Here is a 16,096-nt window from a genome sequence, read left to right on the forward strand (position 1 = left end):
TATAATAAACTGGTAGACATAAGTGTTTCCCTGAGTACTATGAGCCATTGCAGCAAATTATTGAACCCAAGGAAGGGGTCCTGGCTGGTTAAAAATACAGGTGACAACCTGGGACTTGAGACTGGACTCTTAAATGGGAGATTGAACTCTTGACCCTGTGGGACTGAACTCTTGATGTACAAGATCTGATGCTAACTCCAGGTAGATAGTGTCAGAACTGACTATCAGAATTGTATTGTAGGACACTGAGCTGGTGTTACCGAATTGGTTGATGTTTGGAAATCCCACACACCTGCTATCAGAAGTATTGTGAGTTTGGTAGTACTGTGAGAGCAAAGGAGAAACATGGGGAGTAATTTTCCTAGACATGCTCTATTTCATAAAAAAAAAAATACTGGCCATAAACTCATTAATTGATTTTACTTCATCTAATACACTTCCTTCCATTTAATACATTAAGAAACAGAGGCTCAGAGAGTACAGTTACTTGCCCGGATAAATCAGGAAGCCAGGGGTCAGGCCCCTAAGGACACCCTCAGGTTTCTTTCTGGACGGCTCCAGGCAAAACTGAAGAGCGTCCTGGCCTACTCCCAGCCTTGCTGCACTGCTGTACCTTCTAAAGCCAATGGACTAGTACCTGCTGGTGAAAAAACTGACTCTGTATATGTCCTTAGCTATACGCAGTCATCATTTAAAAGATACAGGTTCTTTCCCATTTGCAAATGTGATCACTTTAACTCCTTTACTTGAATATTCCCTCAGCAGCTCTTTGTGGTTTTTAGGCCAAATATAAATTTTCAGTGTGTCAATAAAGGCTCCCCCAGCCCTGGCCCCAGTCCTGCCAGCCAGCCTCACCCTTCGCCATTCCCCCACGTGCACCTTCAAGGCTCTCCTCCGTCCTCGATGGGGCTCCATCACATTCCTCTTATGCAGATGTTCCCTTGTACCTGCCTTCCACACCTCGGCAACGGTACATGTCTTACTGCCCCTGAATCTTCCTCTGGTCTGTCTCCTTCTCCAGCAGACTGAGGCATTCTTATGAGCTAGGGTCACACCTTTCTGTTTGCAGTCCCTGGCACCTAGCTTCGGGCTCTGTACATAAGAGGAAGTCAGTAAGTTTCTGCTGCAGTGAATATTTGCATATTCTTATTCTCAAAATTTAATTCTAAATAAACCCCTACTCCCTGGAATATCAGCTTTCTGAGTTATGAAAGAGTCAGCTTGGACCATATAGATCTCCACTGCCTACTATCTTCAGAGTAGAAGTAAAAACTATACCAATCTTGGGAGTTTTGACATCTTTTTTCCTTTATTTTAATACATTTTCCTTGGAGGGGTGGTCAGTCCTGTATTCTTAACTTCCAGCTTGTAGGCTAGGACCTGATGATCAACAGCGACTCTGGCCCTTCCATTGGTCGCTCAACCAACCGGAGCCCTCAGGCGCCCGCAGACCCGCCTTCTCTGAGTCACTCTGGTCTTCGGGAAGCAACTCTTTCCCTTGTGCCACCTTAGAACATACCCCCGGAAGTGGATCATCACCTTAAGTTACTTACTACCCGTAATTAAGATGGGAAAGAAATCAGAGTGAAAGGGAGACAATTAAATGCAAATAAGCACAGTGAGTAACACCAGGAGAGGTCACCCAGCGGGGCCTGTGCTGGTCTGCGATGGCGGTGTGAGGGAGGGGATCACAGAGAGGAGGTTGAGACTGGGGAGACAGATGGGAAAGGTACCGTTTCCCCCGGTGGGAACCAGCATGAGCAGGGGTCAGGTAAGCATGTGGGCAGAGAAGACTTGCCAGATCCAAGCCGTTCATGTTGGGCAGGAGTTGGGCGTGAAGTGAAGTTGTTACAGAACAGCAAGGGGGGGCCTAAGGGCGATATGCTATTACCGAAAGGAACCCCCCAGGTTCGTTATGTCTGCTGCCAGAGGAAAGGCGTCTCTCAATGCCAGAGATTCATGGAAAGGAAAGGAAATGTTTATTTAATGCTATACAGACTTAAAGTAGTGACCTAATGTCTTCATCAAAATCCCAAAGTCCCTTAAAACACCCACAAACACACACAGTCCTTCCTTCTCCCTTTGCCCAATCTGGGGTACCATGTCTCAGGAAAAGAAATAGAAGTCCGTGGCTCAGGCAGACCCCAGTTCTTCCTAGTAATCTGTCTCAGCTGGTAGGCCTCCCTCGGTTCCCGGCACCATCAGCTGTGTTGCCGGGATCTCTGCTAAAACTGGGTGGTGCTTCCCCTTCTAAAGCTGCAAGGGTCCCCACTCTGGCAAAGCCATGTGGTTCTCTCTCCCAGGGCCAAGGGAGTCCCCACTCAGCCAAAACCATGTGGTTCTCCCTCCAATGGCTGCGGGGAGAGGGGTCGCCACTCTGACAAAGCCGAGTGGTTCTCTCTGCACAATGGCTGCGGGAGTTTCCACTCTGCCAAAGCCTCGCAGTTACCCCCCTTCAATGGCTGCTGAGTCTGGGTTTAAACCCCTGCGCCAATCTTCCTCTGCAACCTCATTTCTGACTCCTCCTGTTACCGGGTGCAGCCAAGAGGGGGGACCCCAAGTGGGCATTTGAAATGGGGTCCAGAACTTAAGGTGTCCAGGAGATTTTAAGATGTCTCCACCCCCCCCCGCCCAGGGTGTGGGTTGGGGGGAGGGACAAATGGAGCAGGGCCATTGAGAGCTGTTTTGCATAGCAACAGCCTTGCAGCTACCCTCTGGCATGGTCATTTAACATATCTATAGCCTTTGGCTGGTTGCATGGATATGTTAAATAGCTGTGATCATCTCTGAGCCAGGGGAATGGAAGTAACTTCCCCACCAAGACGTGACTGGGGGCAGATCCCCCCAAGCTACAGCGCCTGCGTGGGAGCTCAGAGAAGATTGGCTCCAGGACATGGGGGCCACACCTGCCCAGACTCATGATGGCAGCCCAGTAAAGCTGGAAGGATATGAATTCTGGCAAGTGAAGCCGAGTGTGGGAGGAGTCGGAAATGAGGCTGCAGAGGAAGATTGGCCACGGGGATTTAAAACCCAGACCTGGCGGCCATGAGGAGAGAGAACCACGCGGCTTTGGCAGAGTGGAGATCCCCGCAGCTTTAGAAGGGGGAACCACCACCTGGTTTTAGCAGAGATCCCGGTGATTCAGCCGAGGGTGCCGGGAACCCAGGGAGGTCTCCCAGTCGAGACGGAGTACTAACTGGGAATAACCAGAGGACTGCCTGAGTCATGGACTTCTATTTCCTTTCCTGAGATACAGTACTCTGGACTGGGCAAAGGGGGAAGGAAGGAAGGACTGTGTCTGTTTGTGGGTGTTTTGGGGGACTTTGGGATTTTTGATAAAGACATTAGGTTACTACTTTAAGTTTGTATAGCATTAAATAAACATTTCCTTTCCTTTTCACGAATCTCTGGCATTGAGAGACGTCTTTCCTCAGGCGGCGGACATGACGGACCTGGGGGCCTTTTAAATAATACTATATCGTCCCAGGCCCCCCTTGTTCTGTTCTGTAACACTCCTACAATCAGTTACACCTGCCAGTACTCTCAAAGCCTTCCAGCTTTACTGGGCTGCCACCGTGAGTTTGGGCAGGCGTGGCCCCATGTCATGGAGCCAATCTTCTCCAAGCTTCCACACAGGCACTGTAACTCAGGGGACCTGCCTCCCAGTTATGTCTTAGTGGGGAAGTCACTTCCATCCCCCTGGCTCAGAGCATGGCCACAGCTATTTAACATACCTAAGCAACCAGTTAAAGGTTATAGATATGTTAAATGACCACACCAGAGGTTAGCTGCAAAGCTGCAATACAGCTCTCAATGGCCCTGCTCCATTTGTCCCTTCCCCCAACTCACATCTGTAGGGGAAGGGGGGGCACATCCTAATATTTCCTGGACACCTTGAGTCCTGGACCCCATTTCAAATCCCTATTTGGGGTCCCCCTTCTTGGCTGCACCCTGTTACAAGGCAGGAAGGAGTAGGTGTGCAGGCCTCCCCACCTGAGCAGGGGCCAGCCACCCCTTATCCCCCTTATGCCACGTGGCGCTCTGTTGGTTAGGAAGCTCCTCTGGGTTTACGTACTGTTTTGATCTACTCTATGCTCTTGTTAGGTAGGTGGGATAGATAGTATAGGCGTTTTCTGGTTTTTGGGTTTTTTTTCCCTGATGGAAATGGTAAAAGACCAAAAGAGATTAAGAAAATTGGCCTAGTCACACAGCTAGCGGCTAACCAGACTCACAGTGTGGACCTCTAGATTTCTCCCTATTTCACAAACCCAAGGACTGGAGTGAGCTCACAGATCACACAGCTAACAAATGAGGAAACTGAGTCCCAAAGAGGTGAAGCAATTTTTCCATGGCCACACAAAAAGGCAGAGTTTAGGAGAGTGGCTGGTAGCAGTTTTAACTAGCCTTATTTCAGGCTGAAGGGGCTTTGAATTAGGTTAGGGAGAGAGGAAAACCAAAGGAAAAAAACCCTCATATTCCAGAGAAAGGACTGTTACTTTGACAAAACAAATTTCTTTCCCATGTTATATAACTGCATTATTAAAAATGAAAATTTTTGTCAACCAAAAATCAAAAGTTTTTTTTAAGTGAAAAATAATCTGAAAAGAAACAGCTGCCTGAAGAGCGGGATCCATCCGGGAAGGGAGGTCCCCACAACCTACAGGAGCGCTTCAGAACTCGTTTCTGCCACTCACGAACTCTCAGGTCTCCATCAATAAGAGAAAAACAATGTTAACTTAAAAAAAACTACACACTGGCCCCAAACTGACAGACTACTATTATCTCAGAATCTGTTTGCAAAAGATAACTAACATTCCCAGACAAGTACATAATCCAGATGACAAAAGTATTTTTTTTGTGTGTGTATATAATACATATAAAACACATATTTTACCCCAGAAATGACATGGCTTGAGAAACAACTTGCTGAGGAATCTGTGTTCACATTAAGGAGAGTGGGGGCAGGGAAATCCCTTGCAGAAGTTGAAAAGATGTTAAGTGGTAAATACCCAAATGCCCAGCAAGCATGTAAGCAGGCTCTCCTCCCAGCAAGAATATGTATAGCTCAGCGTTTTAAATTTTACTTTTAGCTTTTCTAGCAATTCAAATTAACCCTTTCTCTACTTCCACTCCCTCTGAGAGTTCAGCCCTGAACGGACAGACAGGAAGAGCTGCCTCTGCCCTTTTCATTGGCCGGGGGACAAGCTCTCAGCCTAAAGGCTCACCCCAGGAGCCCGCCTGGTGCACCAGCGCCTCCTGGACTCAGGCTCCAAAAAAACTGTGAGGACCCCTCACTGAGGTGGTTGGAGGCATTGGAACTCCAGACTCCCCTTCATGATTCCAATTTTACACTTAAAATTTACAGCATTTGCTAAGGTACTAGAACGCAGTAATGTGGAAGTCTGGGCCAATGCACATTAGGAAGTCAGCCCAACCTGGCAGAGCTATACAAAGAACCTGAAAAGGCCTGTTGGGAGACCAAAACAGTAAAACGAATGCCGTACTCAGAGCACATGCAGACCAGAGGTTCCCCCAAAGCCTGTGCATCAGACTCACCCCAGAGGGGCTGTATTGGAAGGTGGTGGTCATCATTTGTAAAAGAGCCTCAGGGGATTCTACAGTGTGTCCCTCACTAAGAGGCACTAAGCTAGATGCCCTAAAGAGCCAATTGCATTTTTCTCTCAGTTTCAGCCCCTAGCAAATTACAATGAAAGACAAAACAAGCAACTCCCAACCAAAAAGGTTAGGTTCATCTTAATAACTTACTGGCTAGTAAACTTACTGACAGACTGGGTGAATAACAATCAAATATTAAGAGAGGTGACCATTTAATGAATGTTTATAGAAAGAATAAACTTGACAATATTTTTTCATGTATTAATGATCTCCTGTGGTTCTCACAGCAACCCTATTAAGGTAGCTTGTTATTCCTACATCAAAGATGAAGAAACCAAGTCTCAGAAATATAAAAGAATGACTTGAAAATGCCCTAATGATGTCAGTATTTCCTTCATTGAGTTAGAGTCACTTTTCTGCTATTTATATTGATTTATGTCTTTGAGTTACTCCTCCTAAATACACGGTTTATCAGCTGCTGCAGACGTTTGCTTCCAAGGGAAAAAAATCCACGTCAAAATCTTGGTGAGCTGGAAACTCACAGCAGCAGTGCTATCAAAACAAGGGTGGGCACATAGACTCTCAGTGTTCTTCCTGCTGCCATTTCTAAGCTCCCTGGCTCAAGGGCAGACTCTGAAAAACAAGAACAAAACAAAAGCCAGGAGAATAAAAGAGGATTTACTGAGCAGTAAAGACTTATTTCAAGAATATCAACTCTAAAATAAAACCATGCAATTCTTTGTTGTATGAGTGTCACTCATAGCAAAGGAACATGCCTCCTAAAGGATCGGGTGCTGGTTGGTTGGAAAATTTTAACAAGTCAGTGATCAGCCTATTAAACATGAAAGCAAACTGAATATACTGTGGGGCCAGCAGGGGCCGGCAAGGGCTATGTATCCAAGTGCAGCAGAGGCCCCGGGGTCTTTGTGATGGCGACACATTTGGTCCAGCCTTTCCTTCTTACCTTGAAGACTGACATTCACTCGTCCTGAGAGGATGCTCTGGCATAACTTAGAGGTAGAGTCAGCCCAACGACTGGCCCAACAATGCTCAGCCAAGACGTGATGTAGTTGATGTTCCTGGGAAACAAGTGAAAATGCAAGCCATTCTAATGTTTCCAGGGCAGTTTGAGTGAATGATAAAAAAAATCAGTTACCAACAAATCAGTTACTGACAAAAAAAGAAACAAGGTTTTCTTCAAAGACGTGCACCCACCAGTGGAAATCCTGGCATTTCCAAATGTCGACCCTGTTGAATGACAAGGACTCAAGCTCCAAAAAAACTGTGAGGACCCCTCACTGAGGTGGTTGGAGGCACTGGGACTCCAGACTCCCCTTCACAATTTCAATTTTACACTTAAAATTTACAGCATTTGCTAGGTACTACAACGCAGTGATGAAGGGCCCAGCTCCAAGACAAAATGCCTGGCTTTCCAGTTTTCAAATCCCAGTTCCACCACTTAACTGGTTTTGTGACCTTGGCCAAATCATTTAACCCTTCTTTACTTTAGCTTCCTCCTTGGTAAACTGGATAAAATAATAGAATTCAGCTCATAGGGGCGTTATAAAAATCCAATGCATTAATATATCTAAAATAGAACAGCACCTAGCACACAGTAAAAAATCAATAAATGTTAGCCATTATTATTATTACAAAGAATATTTCTTTTTTAGCTTAGCTTTCAGAGTCACACAAAAAAGATTTACAATTTTAAAATAAGAGTTAAAGCCAATGTATCTTGATGGTGTTTCTTACCTATTGATTTTCCGAGAATTCTTTACCACAGGACTCATGAGCTCAGTGGTTCTGCAGGGATGAAGGACGAAGAAGGGCTGGCCCAGGATGGGGTGCTCCTGCAGGAGGCAGAGGGGTCCCCGATGGGCAGTGGGGGTTACTTTGAAAATGCTAAAATACATACTCTGGTTCATGTCTTCAAAATGAAGATTTGTTTTAAAATCCAAGTGATTAGATTAAGATACAGATAGATTTCAGTGTTGAAATATAATTCAAATGCAAACAGAAGAAGTGGGTGTGAGACGAAGTTACGCTCAGATGAAGGAGCACCGTCAATCACAGCAGGGCGCGAGACGCTGTGTGCACCACACACACTGTAGACACATTTCACCGGTTCCCTCTACTCCTTGTCAGCTAGTGCTACCCTCTGTTCTTTAACATTCTTCAGTGTTTCCTCAAGGACGTCTGTGACGCCCAGTTAGCCCGACTATCTCGACAATGTATTTCATCTGCTGTTAGTGGTGAGGGAACTAAAATCAGGCACACTTTGTTTTACGTAAGTTTTGTAAACACATTACTTGTTTCAGGCTTCACTGCACTCAGTGCCATTGGGCACGTGTCCAGGGGGTAGGACGGACGTGGGGAGGAGGCCGGCTTGACTGTGCAAGTTCATCTACTTCTCTCTGTGTCTCCTTCTGAGTTTCTCTGTTTATCTGTTTCCCTCACTTCTCTCTCTCCCACGCTTACAGGGCTGTTTCTCTAAGTGAGAAGTCCACAGAGCGGAACTCCTTCGCCTTTGTAAGAGAACGACTGTACAGAAGACACAGGTCCGACTGCTGCCGGCTCAGGGATGCGGACATCATTTGTCAAGCAATGCAGGGCCCTGGAAGGCTTCCAGGTAGTGAATGATCTACACACAAATGCTATCAACACAAAACCAGGTGTTGATAATAAATTGATTGAGCATTTGCCTTGTGGATCAGACGTTATGCCAGAGACTGCAAATTCAAATACCGCTGTGCTGTAAATGTTTGTGTCCCCTCATGTGCTGACACCCCAAAACCCACTGTGGTGGTGTTAGGAGGCGGGGCCCTCTGGAGGTGATTGGGGAGGGGTGTGGAGCCCTTTGAAATGAGGTTAAGGAGTTTATAGAAGAGGTTCCACTCAGTATTTGTCTTCATCTTACTTATCTCAGTACCATCTGGGTCCACCCATGTTGTCCCAAATGGTAGCATTCCATTCTTTTTTATGGACAAGTAATATTCCGTTACAAACACCACCTCTTCCTTACCCATTCCTCTGTCAATGGGCACCTAGGTTGCTCATATAACTTGGCTACTGTAAATAATGCTGTAATAAACATAGGGGTGCGATTTCATTTATACATGGAATCTAAAAAAAAAAACAAAACAAATGAACAAATAAAAAAAATCCAGAAACAGATTCATAGGTACAGAAAACAAGTCAATGGTTGCCATAGGGGACGTGGTGGGGAAGAAAGGTGAAGGAGAATGTCAGGTAAAAACTTCCAGTTACAAAACAAGTAAGTCATCGGGTGTCACGTGCAGCATAGGGAAAGTAGTCCATGGTATAATAGCTTTGTATGGTGACAGATGGTTGGTTACAATACTTATTGGGGTGATCACATTGTATGGACTATAAATGTCAAATCACTATGTTGTACCCCTGAAACTAATACAATAGTACATGTCCACTCTAGAGGCCCCAGAGAGCAAACTTGCCCCTTCCCACCGCGTGGTGACACACTGAGAAGCCGGTGGCCCTCAAGAGGGCCCCCAGGAGAAGGGCTGGCACCTGCTCTCACTCAGATGTCCAGCCCCCAGACCTGGCAGCAACAAATTTCTGTTGTTTATAAACTACCCAGTCTGTGGTGTTTTGTTACAGCAGCCAAAAGAGACCATGACAAATGCCGGCGCAGACCAGGCAGGTGGCAGGAAGGAGGAGGCCAGGTATGCACCACCGCCCACTGTGTGGGGCCCCCAGGGCGCCCGCCCACCCGCCCAGGCTGGGCTCGCCCCTCTGCTCCAGCAGAGCTCGACACTCGAGAACGCAGGTTAAGTGTGCCGGGCCTTCCCGTTTGTCAAAATAACCTGGAGACCCCGATTTTTATGTAAAATCTCCTAAATTCAAATGCTGGCACAATTTTTTAAAAAGCATAGTGTGGGCCAAATAAAACAAGCCTGCAGGCTAGATGTGGACTAGGGGCTGCCTGACATCTGGCTGCTCTTCTTCCCAGCCAGTCCAGGGAGAGCTGAACTCAGCGACGTCCGTGGGAAGACTTGTTTGCGGTCGTCCCTGTGGCCTCCGCTCACCAGCCGCACAACATCCACGCCTGCGTGTACGTGCTCACACCCACTCACAAGAAATGGCAGGGGGTGGTTCCTCTAGTATTGGAGACACGGGGTGTGGGAATTTTGGAATATATACGTGTGGGGAGGGTGAAGTGATCCACTGGGTGTGGATTGCTATTATGTCTCCTCAAAAGCCACCTCCAGATGTCTCTGTGCAGGAGCCTGATTCTCAGAGCAGAGCCTAAGCTCCCTCTCGCCAGCTCTGTCCTCACCCTCACTCCCACCCCAACCAGACCCCAGGGTCACAGCCCAGAGGTGGCAGGCCGACAGCAAGCCCTCCCGTCCAGCTTGATTCTGGCTTCCCTTACCTGCCTGAACTAATATGTATTAATTCAACACAAATCTATTGATCACCTCGGTGCCTGCCAGGAACAGTCCTGGATATGGGTACAGAGATCACTGCGTCCCAAAGACAGACAAAGTCCCTATCCCATGAACTTAGGTTCCACTGCAGGAAACAGACAATAAACACAAAGAACAAATAAAAACAACAACAAGATAATCCAGACAACAGTAAGTGCTGTGGAAGAAAGAAAACGGGGCAGCATGCTTCTGGAGGGACCGTGGTGATGTCTAGAGTCGGGGGAAGGCAAGGCCTTACTGAAGAAGTGATCTTTAAACCGAGATCAGAGTGACAAGGCAGAAACGAGCACACAGAGGCTGGGGGACAGGGCGTTCTCGGCAGGAGACGGTAAAAGGACATGTGCACAGAAAATGCAAGAGAATTTTAGCATTACTCTGGACTAAAATACCTACTGTTGGAGGGTATGAATTTAAAAAGCAAGTGTAGTCAATTCTTTTTGGATTAAGGCAATAAAGAGCTGTAGGGAAATCTTATCGATGTGAAGGCACGTTACCTTCTCTAATGAAATGACACCTGGACCTCCAAGGACGGCACTGGCTGGAAACGGCCCGTGGGGAGCCAGCTCAACCAGGAAGCCTCCACTGCTCCTCAGGCTCACTCTCCCCTTGGCGTCCTTTGAAGGTTCTCAGGGCCACTCTCATGCTCATGGGGAAAGTCCTCCAGCTTTAAACATGGGAGTCCAAAGCTATGGCTGAGGGAGAGGGGCTGTTCAAATGAAACCACCAAAAGCCTGGAAATATGACAGGGTAATAAACACACAAGGCAACAGGGCTCTTGGAGGTCTAGGTGTGACAGGCCTGGGGGCCCGGCCCACGCAGGCACTAGGAAGAGACTGTGGCTGGGCTTCCCTTCCTGGTCTACTCACAACCTCCACCCACGGGTGTTCCCCAAGAATCTTAACACATTCGTCTTCAGGTTTCTTGAGGACCTGGAGACTCATGAGGAATGGCTTCATCACAGAGTGAAGAACTTGCCTCTTCCTTCCAGGCCTACAGGCTGATCTTTACAAGACCGGAGAAGAAGAACCATATCTGAGTATAACACACGCCCTGGAGACGCATGCGCACTTACAGCTCAGGGGACCATTTCCTAAGCAGATGTAGGCCCGTGTCACCCTGCAGCTCTGCTTGTTTGATGCTGCTCGGTAAAGACTTGGACTTCGCCTCCAGGAGTCGTCTTTTGCTCAGTCTGTATAGCAAGTGGGTAAGAGCAGACATGGGCTCTGCAGTTGCGACAGTTTAAGGTCAAGTTCTGCTCTCCTACTCAGTAGCTGTGAACTTTTGGTCAATCTCCCTAACCATTTTATGTCTCTAGTTATTCATCTCATCCTGGAACTAATAACATCTATCTCATAGATTGATTATTATCCTTCAATGAGAAAATGCCAGAACAGTGTTCAAAATAATGCCTGACATAAGCACTCAGTTGGCTGTTATAATTTGACCCGTTGATATCTAAACAGACAAGGACAATAGCACTCAGACATCCGCAGTAAGGTCTGAAATCCTGTAACAGGGCCCAGTTTCAACATCTAAAAACAAAAAGCTCCTATAGAGGTATGCAGGATGGTGAAAATATTACTGACTAATGTCTAAATGTTCAGGAACATGTGACAACTGATTATAACCAAAGGCAAGAGGGATCTTAGTTTTAAAAAAAAATCTAGGTTTATATTTACGGCAACTAGAACTATCAATATATTGGTTCAGGAAGAAATTAATGGGAAATCATTTAAATGAATTTAGGTTAAACTGAAAGCTCAGGCACTTCAAAAACACTTAAGTAATCTACATTTTAATACTCATTTTTCCTCAAACAACATAAAAACAGTCATGTGAGCGTTTTAATACTCATTTTTCCTTAAATAACAAAAATAGTGATATTAGCATTTAAGATTATGTTCCAACAAAACAAAATGCATGGTAATGCTCATATGAAACACCTTTTTAAATAATAGAGACTTTTATGCTTCAGAAGAGCTTTTAGAATAGATTGGACATTTCTTTAATACATAGTTGGTCACCTGGGAAAAAATAACTTAATTTTTTAACCTTTTACTATATTGAGAACTTATATCTGTGTAATTAGACAGAAAATATTAACATGAATAACTGCCTCTAAAAATCAAAAGTTTAAATTGAATTTTAAGTTATATTGTTTTGGAAAGATGCTGTTGCTTTTAAAAAGCCAAGCTATGATATGTTGATCCACTTACAATAGGAATTATAAGAAGGCATATTTGTATAATCTTTTAAGAATAGTTTTATATATAGATAATAGAAGTAGACTTTCAAGTGTAGCAGAATGTAGAGGTCAGCAAAGCTTCTGCCTCAAAAACAAGTATAAAACTAAAAAAACTGCCAAAAAAAATTTCCAGGCTGTGAAAATCCACCAAAGGCAAATAAAAAAATTTGAAGTGTTTAATTCATGAAAAGCTGCTAGCACTTCAAGTTAGACGCAGAGAGAGTCTGCAGCCTTCTGGCCTAGAAATACCTCCATATCCCTCCCACCTCCACCAGCTCCACCAACAGGTAAGTTTTTCCTGAGCAGAGCTGGCCGTGAGAACCAGGGGCTGTGCTGCCAGAGGGGCTGACCTGATTTCCAACAGATAGCAACAACTCCTGCCAGTGGTGCTGGCAGTAAAAATAGCAAAACGATATTAAATGAAAAGGGAAAAAAATGCAGCTTTGCAAGCCAGATGTTGCAATCCTAGTTGAGGCAAGCAGCAGATCAGCCGGAAATCGAATGGGGAGATTAGGAAGAGGGGATAGTTGTAGAAGGGTTAGGTAAGTTCTCCAGTCATCCCTGGCTGACGGGAACCACTCCCATGAGCAGGGAGAGATGAGAAGGCCTGATGGGAAGTAAAAGCTGACATGAACGTGAACATTAACTGATTTCTGAATGTGCTCCAACATTTACACACATTCATCGGCAAAGGACGGTAGACTTATCTCCTTTAGGCACCTGAGCACAATCTCTGTCCAATCCCTGGCTAACCAGCACACTATGCAGACATAGCTGGGTGATCCCAAGGAAGCCAGGATAAAACACGAAAATAAGAATGAATAACAACAGGGCAAAGACACCATTGACCACACTTACAGAAGAGTCAGTTTCTGCAGGTAAATCTTAGGGAAGTTACTAAAACAAGCAAACAAAAACAGGAGCAACAACAACTAAAAGAAAACCCTCATGGAAAAATGTTGGAATCCAGAATTGCTACAATATATTATCTGAAGTGTCTAGCTTTCAAAGAAATTCGAACCATGCAAAAAAAAACAAAACAAAACATGTGAAGCATACTATGGAAAAGAAGGCACTAATAACACTGGTAGGTACAAAACAGTCACAGGGAAATAGGTGAACATAAGAAATGTGGTCAATAATATTGTGATAACCATGTGTGGTACCAGCTGAGGTGCTGCAAATACCCAAGGGGCCCACTGTGTAAAGTAGATGAGTGTCTAACCACTAGCTGTCCCCGCCCAGAACCAATATGTAAAAATCAAACAAACTGACTCTGAGTGCGCCCAGATATTGGATTTACAAAGCAGCTGTTATCAATGTTTGAAAAACTAAAGAAAACTGTTTAAAGAGTTAAAAGATAAAAATGATGACAATGACTTTGCAAATAGGTTATCTCGGTCAGTGAGTACAAACTATGAAAAAAACCAAATGGAAATTGTAGAGCTGAAATGTAAAACACAAATAGAAAATTCACCAGATGGGTTCAAAGTAGATATGAGATGGCTATAAAAAGAATTAGTGGATTTGCAGATATATTAATATAAAGTATTCAATCTGGAGGAGTGAGAAAAATGAAGGAAAATGAAAGAGTCCCAGAGACCTGTAGGACGATATCAAGCATGCCAGCATATACACAAAGTAGGAGTCTGGGAGAAGAAGAGAGAAAGGGGAGGCAAAATATTTGAAAAAATACTAGCTGAAAACTTCTGAATTTTGATTTAAAACATTTAATCTACAGATACAAGAAGCACAAAACACCCCACATAGAAACACAAAGAAAGTCACAGGCAGATACATTATAGCTTAAAGGCTGAAAGTAAAGGGCGGGAGAAAATCTGAAAAGCACCAGGAGGAAGAGGACTTGTCCCATAAACAGCAAGAACAATGCAGTGATGGCTGGCTTCTCATCTGTCTGAGGGCAGCTGGGGGACTTAGTCAAAGGCCTCATGGCGGTTGGAGGGGGAGCCCGGACCTGTCAACCAAGAATAGCTTATCCAGCAAAACTATACCTCAAAATATAAAGATAATATGAACATATGCTCAGGGCAGCAAACTGAGAATTCCTTGCTAGTAGACCTTCCTTATAAGGGATACTAAAGGAAGTCCTTCAGGCAACTCAAATCCATAGGAAAAAAATTAAACAGCATCATAATTGGTAAATATGTTAGAAAAGTTAAATATCTCTTCTTAATCACTTTAGTGGACGTAAGATCATATAAGCAAAAATCATAACACTGTAGTGTTGGGTTCATAACATCCACACACATGTAGCATACGTGACAATGGTCACATGACAGAAGGAATAATGGAAATATATTGACAACGTTGCTCTACTTCAGTTAACTTCAGTCAGTATTAACTTGTGTTCCTGTTGTAGGAATGTCAGCAAGGGTGCTGTTTTTAAGAGATTTGGAACCCCAAAGCTCCTCCTGGCGATTAAATAAACCCTTTCAGTAGGTTGTTAATCAAGACCACTCTTCCAGCAATGTGTCAAATGCACCTGCAATTAGCGATCATTAAACTGTGTACAGTCGGCACTCGGTGCTCTCCTCAGCGTGCCAGCATCTCTGAGCTGTGGCAAACTAACCACATAACTAGCTAGTCTTCAAATACTGATGGAAAGTTATTTCTTTTTTCTTTATTTAAATATATATTTTAAAGATTTTTATTTATTTTTAGAGAGGGGAAGGGAGGGAGAAAGAGAGAAAGAGAAATCAATGTGTGGTTGCCTGTCACATGGCCCCCACTGGGGACCTGGCCCGCAACCCAGGCTTGTGCCCTGACTGGGAATTGAACCAGTGACCCTTTGGTTTGCAGTTCACGCTCAATCCATTGAGCTACACCAGCCAGGGCGGAAAGTTATTTCTTAAATACTCAAAACAAATTCTGTTTCCAAATGTATAAGACTACTGAACATAAGCCTTGAGCTATAATAATGGCTATATAATGTGGAAAAATAAGAAAAATATAAAGTTTTCCTGGTGTGACTAGAATTCATATATCCCTTCACTGACCCACTTACCAAATAATATTAAGCCTTCTTGTCCTATAATTTGACAATGATTTAACTCTAGCTAAACGCAAAGGATCTGCAATTTTAAATGTGCTTCACCTTGTGGATATCTTAACGTTGCAGCAGTAACAGAATTAGCTTTGCAACCTGAGCCACCACCTTTCAGTCATTTTCAATCAGCTGATGTTGTAAGCCACACAGTTTGTATTCAAAGTAAGATAGAGAATTTGAAAATAATTTGAAGTGTTTGATCAGTGTAGACAATCAATCTGGATAATATTCTCCAAAAGCTGTTTTTCTGCAATGGAGATTTGTGAAGGCTTATGCTATCCGGCAAGATTATCCATATTTTCTACTTTTGCCTGAGACAGCCAGAATCAGTGATGAAAGCTGTCTTTTGTTGGTTTAGGAATTATGTTCTGGTGTTCAAAAAAAATCTGAAATCCTACACCTTATTTATTTAACATACCATTTTCAGAAATGGGAGAACATCAAAGCTGTCAGGATCTTTTTGGTGACATTTCTTAGATCAATTCCGAAGGTAAATTTGTGTGAAAGTGCTACCATCTGCTGTCAGTACTAATGAACTGATGCAAATCTGTGCCGAGAAAAATGTCAGTGCGGAGATACACGCAGCCAATGAACTGTGTGAAGCTTACAACTCAATAAACACTTCTACTGGAACAAAGTTCTGCTAAATGGTTTTCCACAAAAACAGAAATGATGGGTCAGATTTCTATCTCCGTAACT

At 44.3% G+C, this 16,096-nt stretch overlaps 1 protein-coding gene across 2 annotated transcripts in view; it reads right to left on the reverse strand.

Moving 5' to 3' along the window:
• Positions 1-3,940: 3,940 nt before the first annotated feature.
• Positions 3,941-16,096, reverse strand: part of ATG10 (autophagy related 10) — a 226,428-nt gene continuing 214,272 nt past the window's right edge. For both annotated transcript variants that reach the window (XM_045847995.1, XM_045847996.1), the window contains 3 exons: positions 7,372-7,469; positions 6,581-6,695; positions 3,941-6,249 (listed from right to left, as the gene is read on the reverse strand). In XM_045847995.1, coding sequence (XP_045703951.1) covers positions 6,596-6,695; positions 7,372-7,469 — 198 coding nt within the window. In that variant the 3' untranslated portion in view covers positions 3,941-6,249; positions 6,581-6,595. The remainder of the gene's footprint in view (positions 6,250-6,580; positions 6,696-7,371; positions 7,470-16,096) is intronic.

The sequence above is a fragment of the Phyllostomus hastatus genome, unplaced genomic scaffold (assembly GCF_019186645.2).
Source record: "Phyllostomus hastatus isolate PE091 unplaced genomic scaffold, TTU_PhHast_1.1 phas_contig_58, whole genome shotgun sequence".
NCBI classification, from domain to species: domain Eukaryota; kingdom Metazoa; phylum Chordata; class Mammalia; order Chiroptera; family Phyllostomidae; genus Phyllostomus; species Phyllostomus hastatus.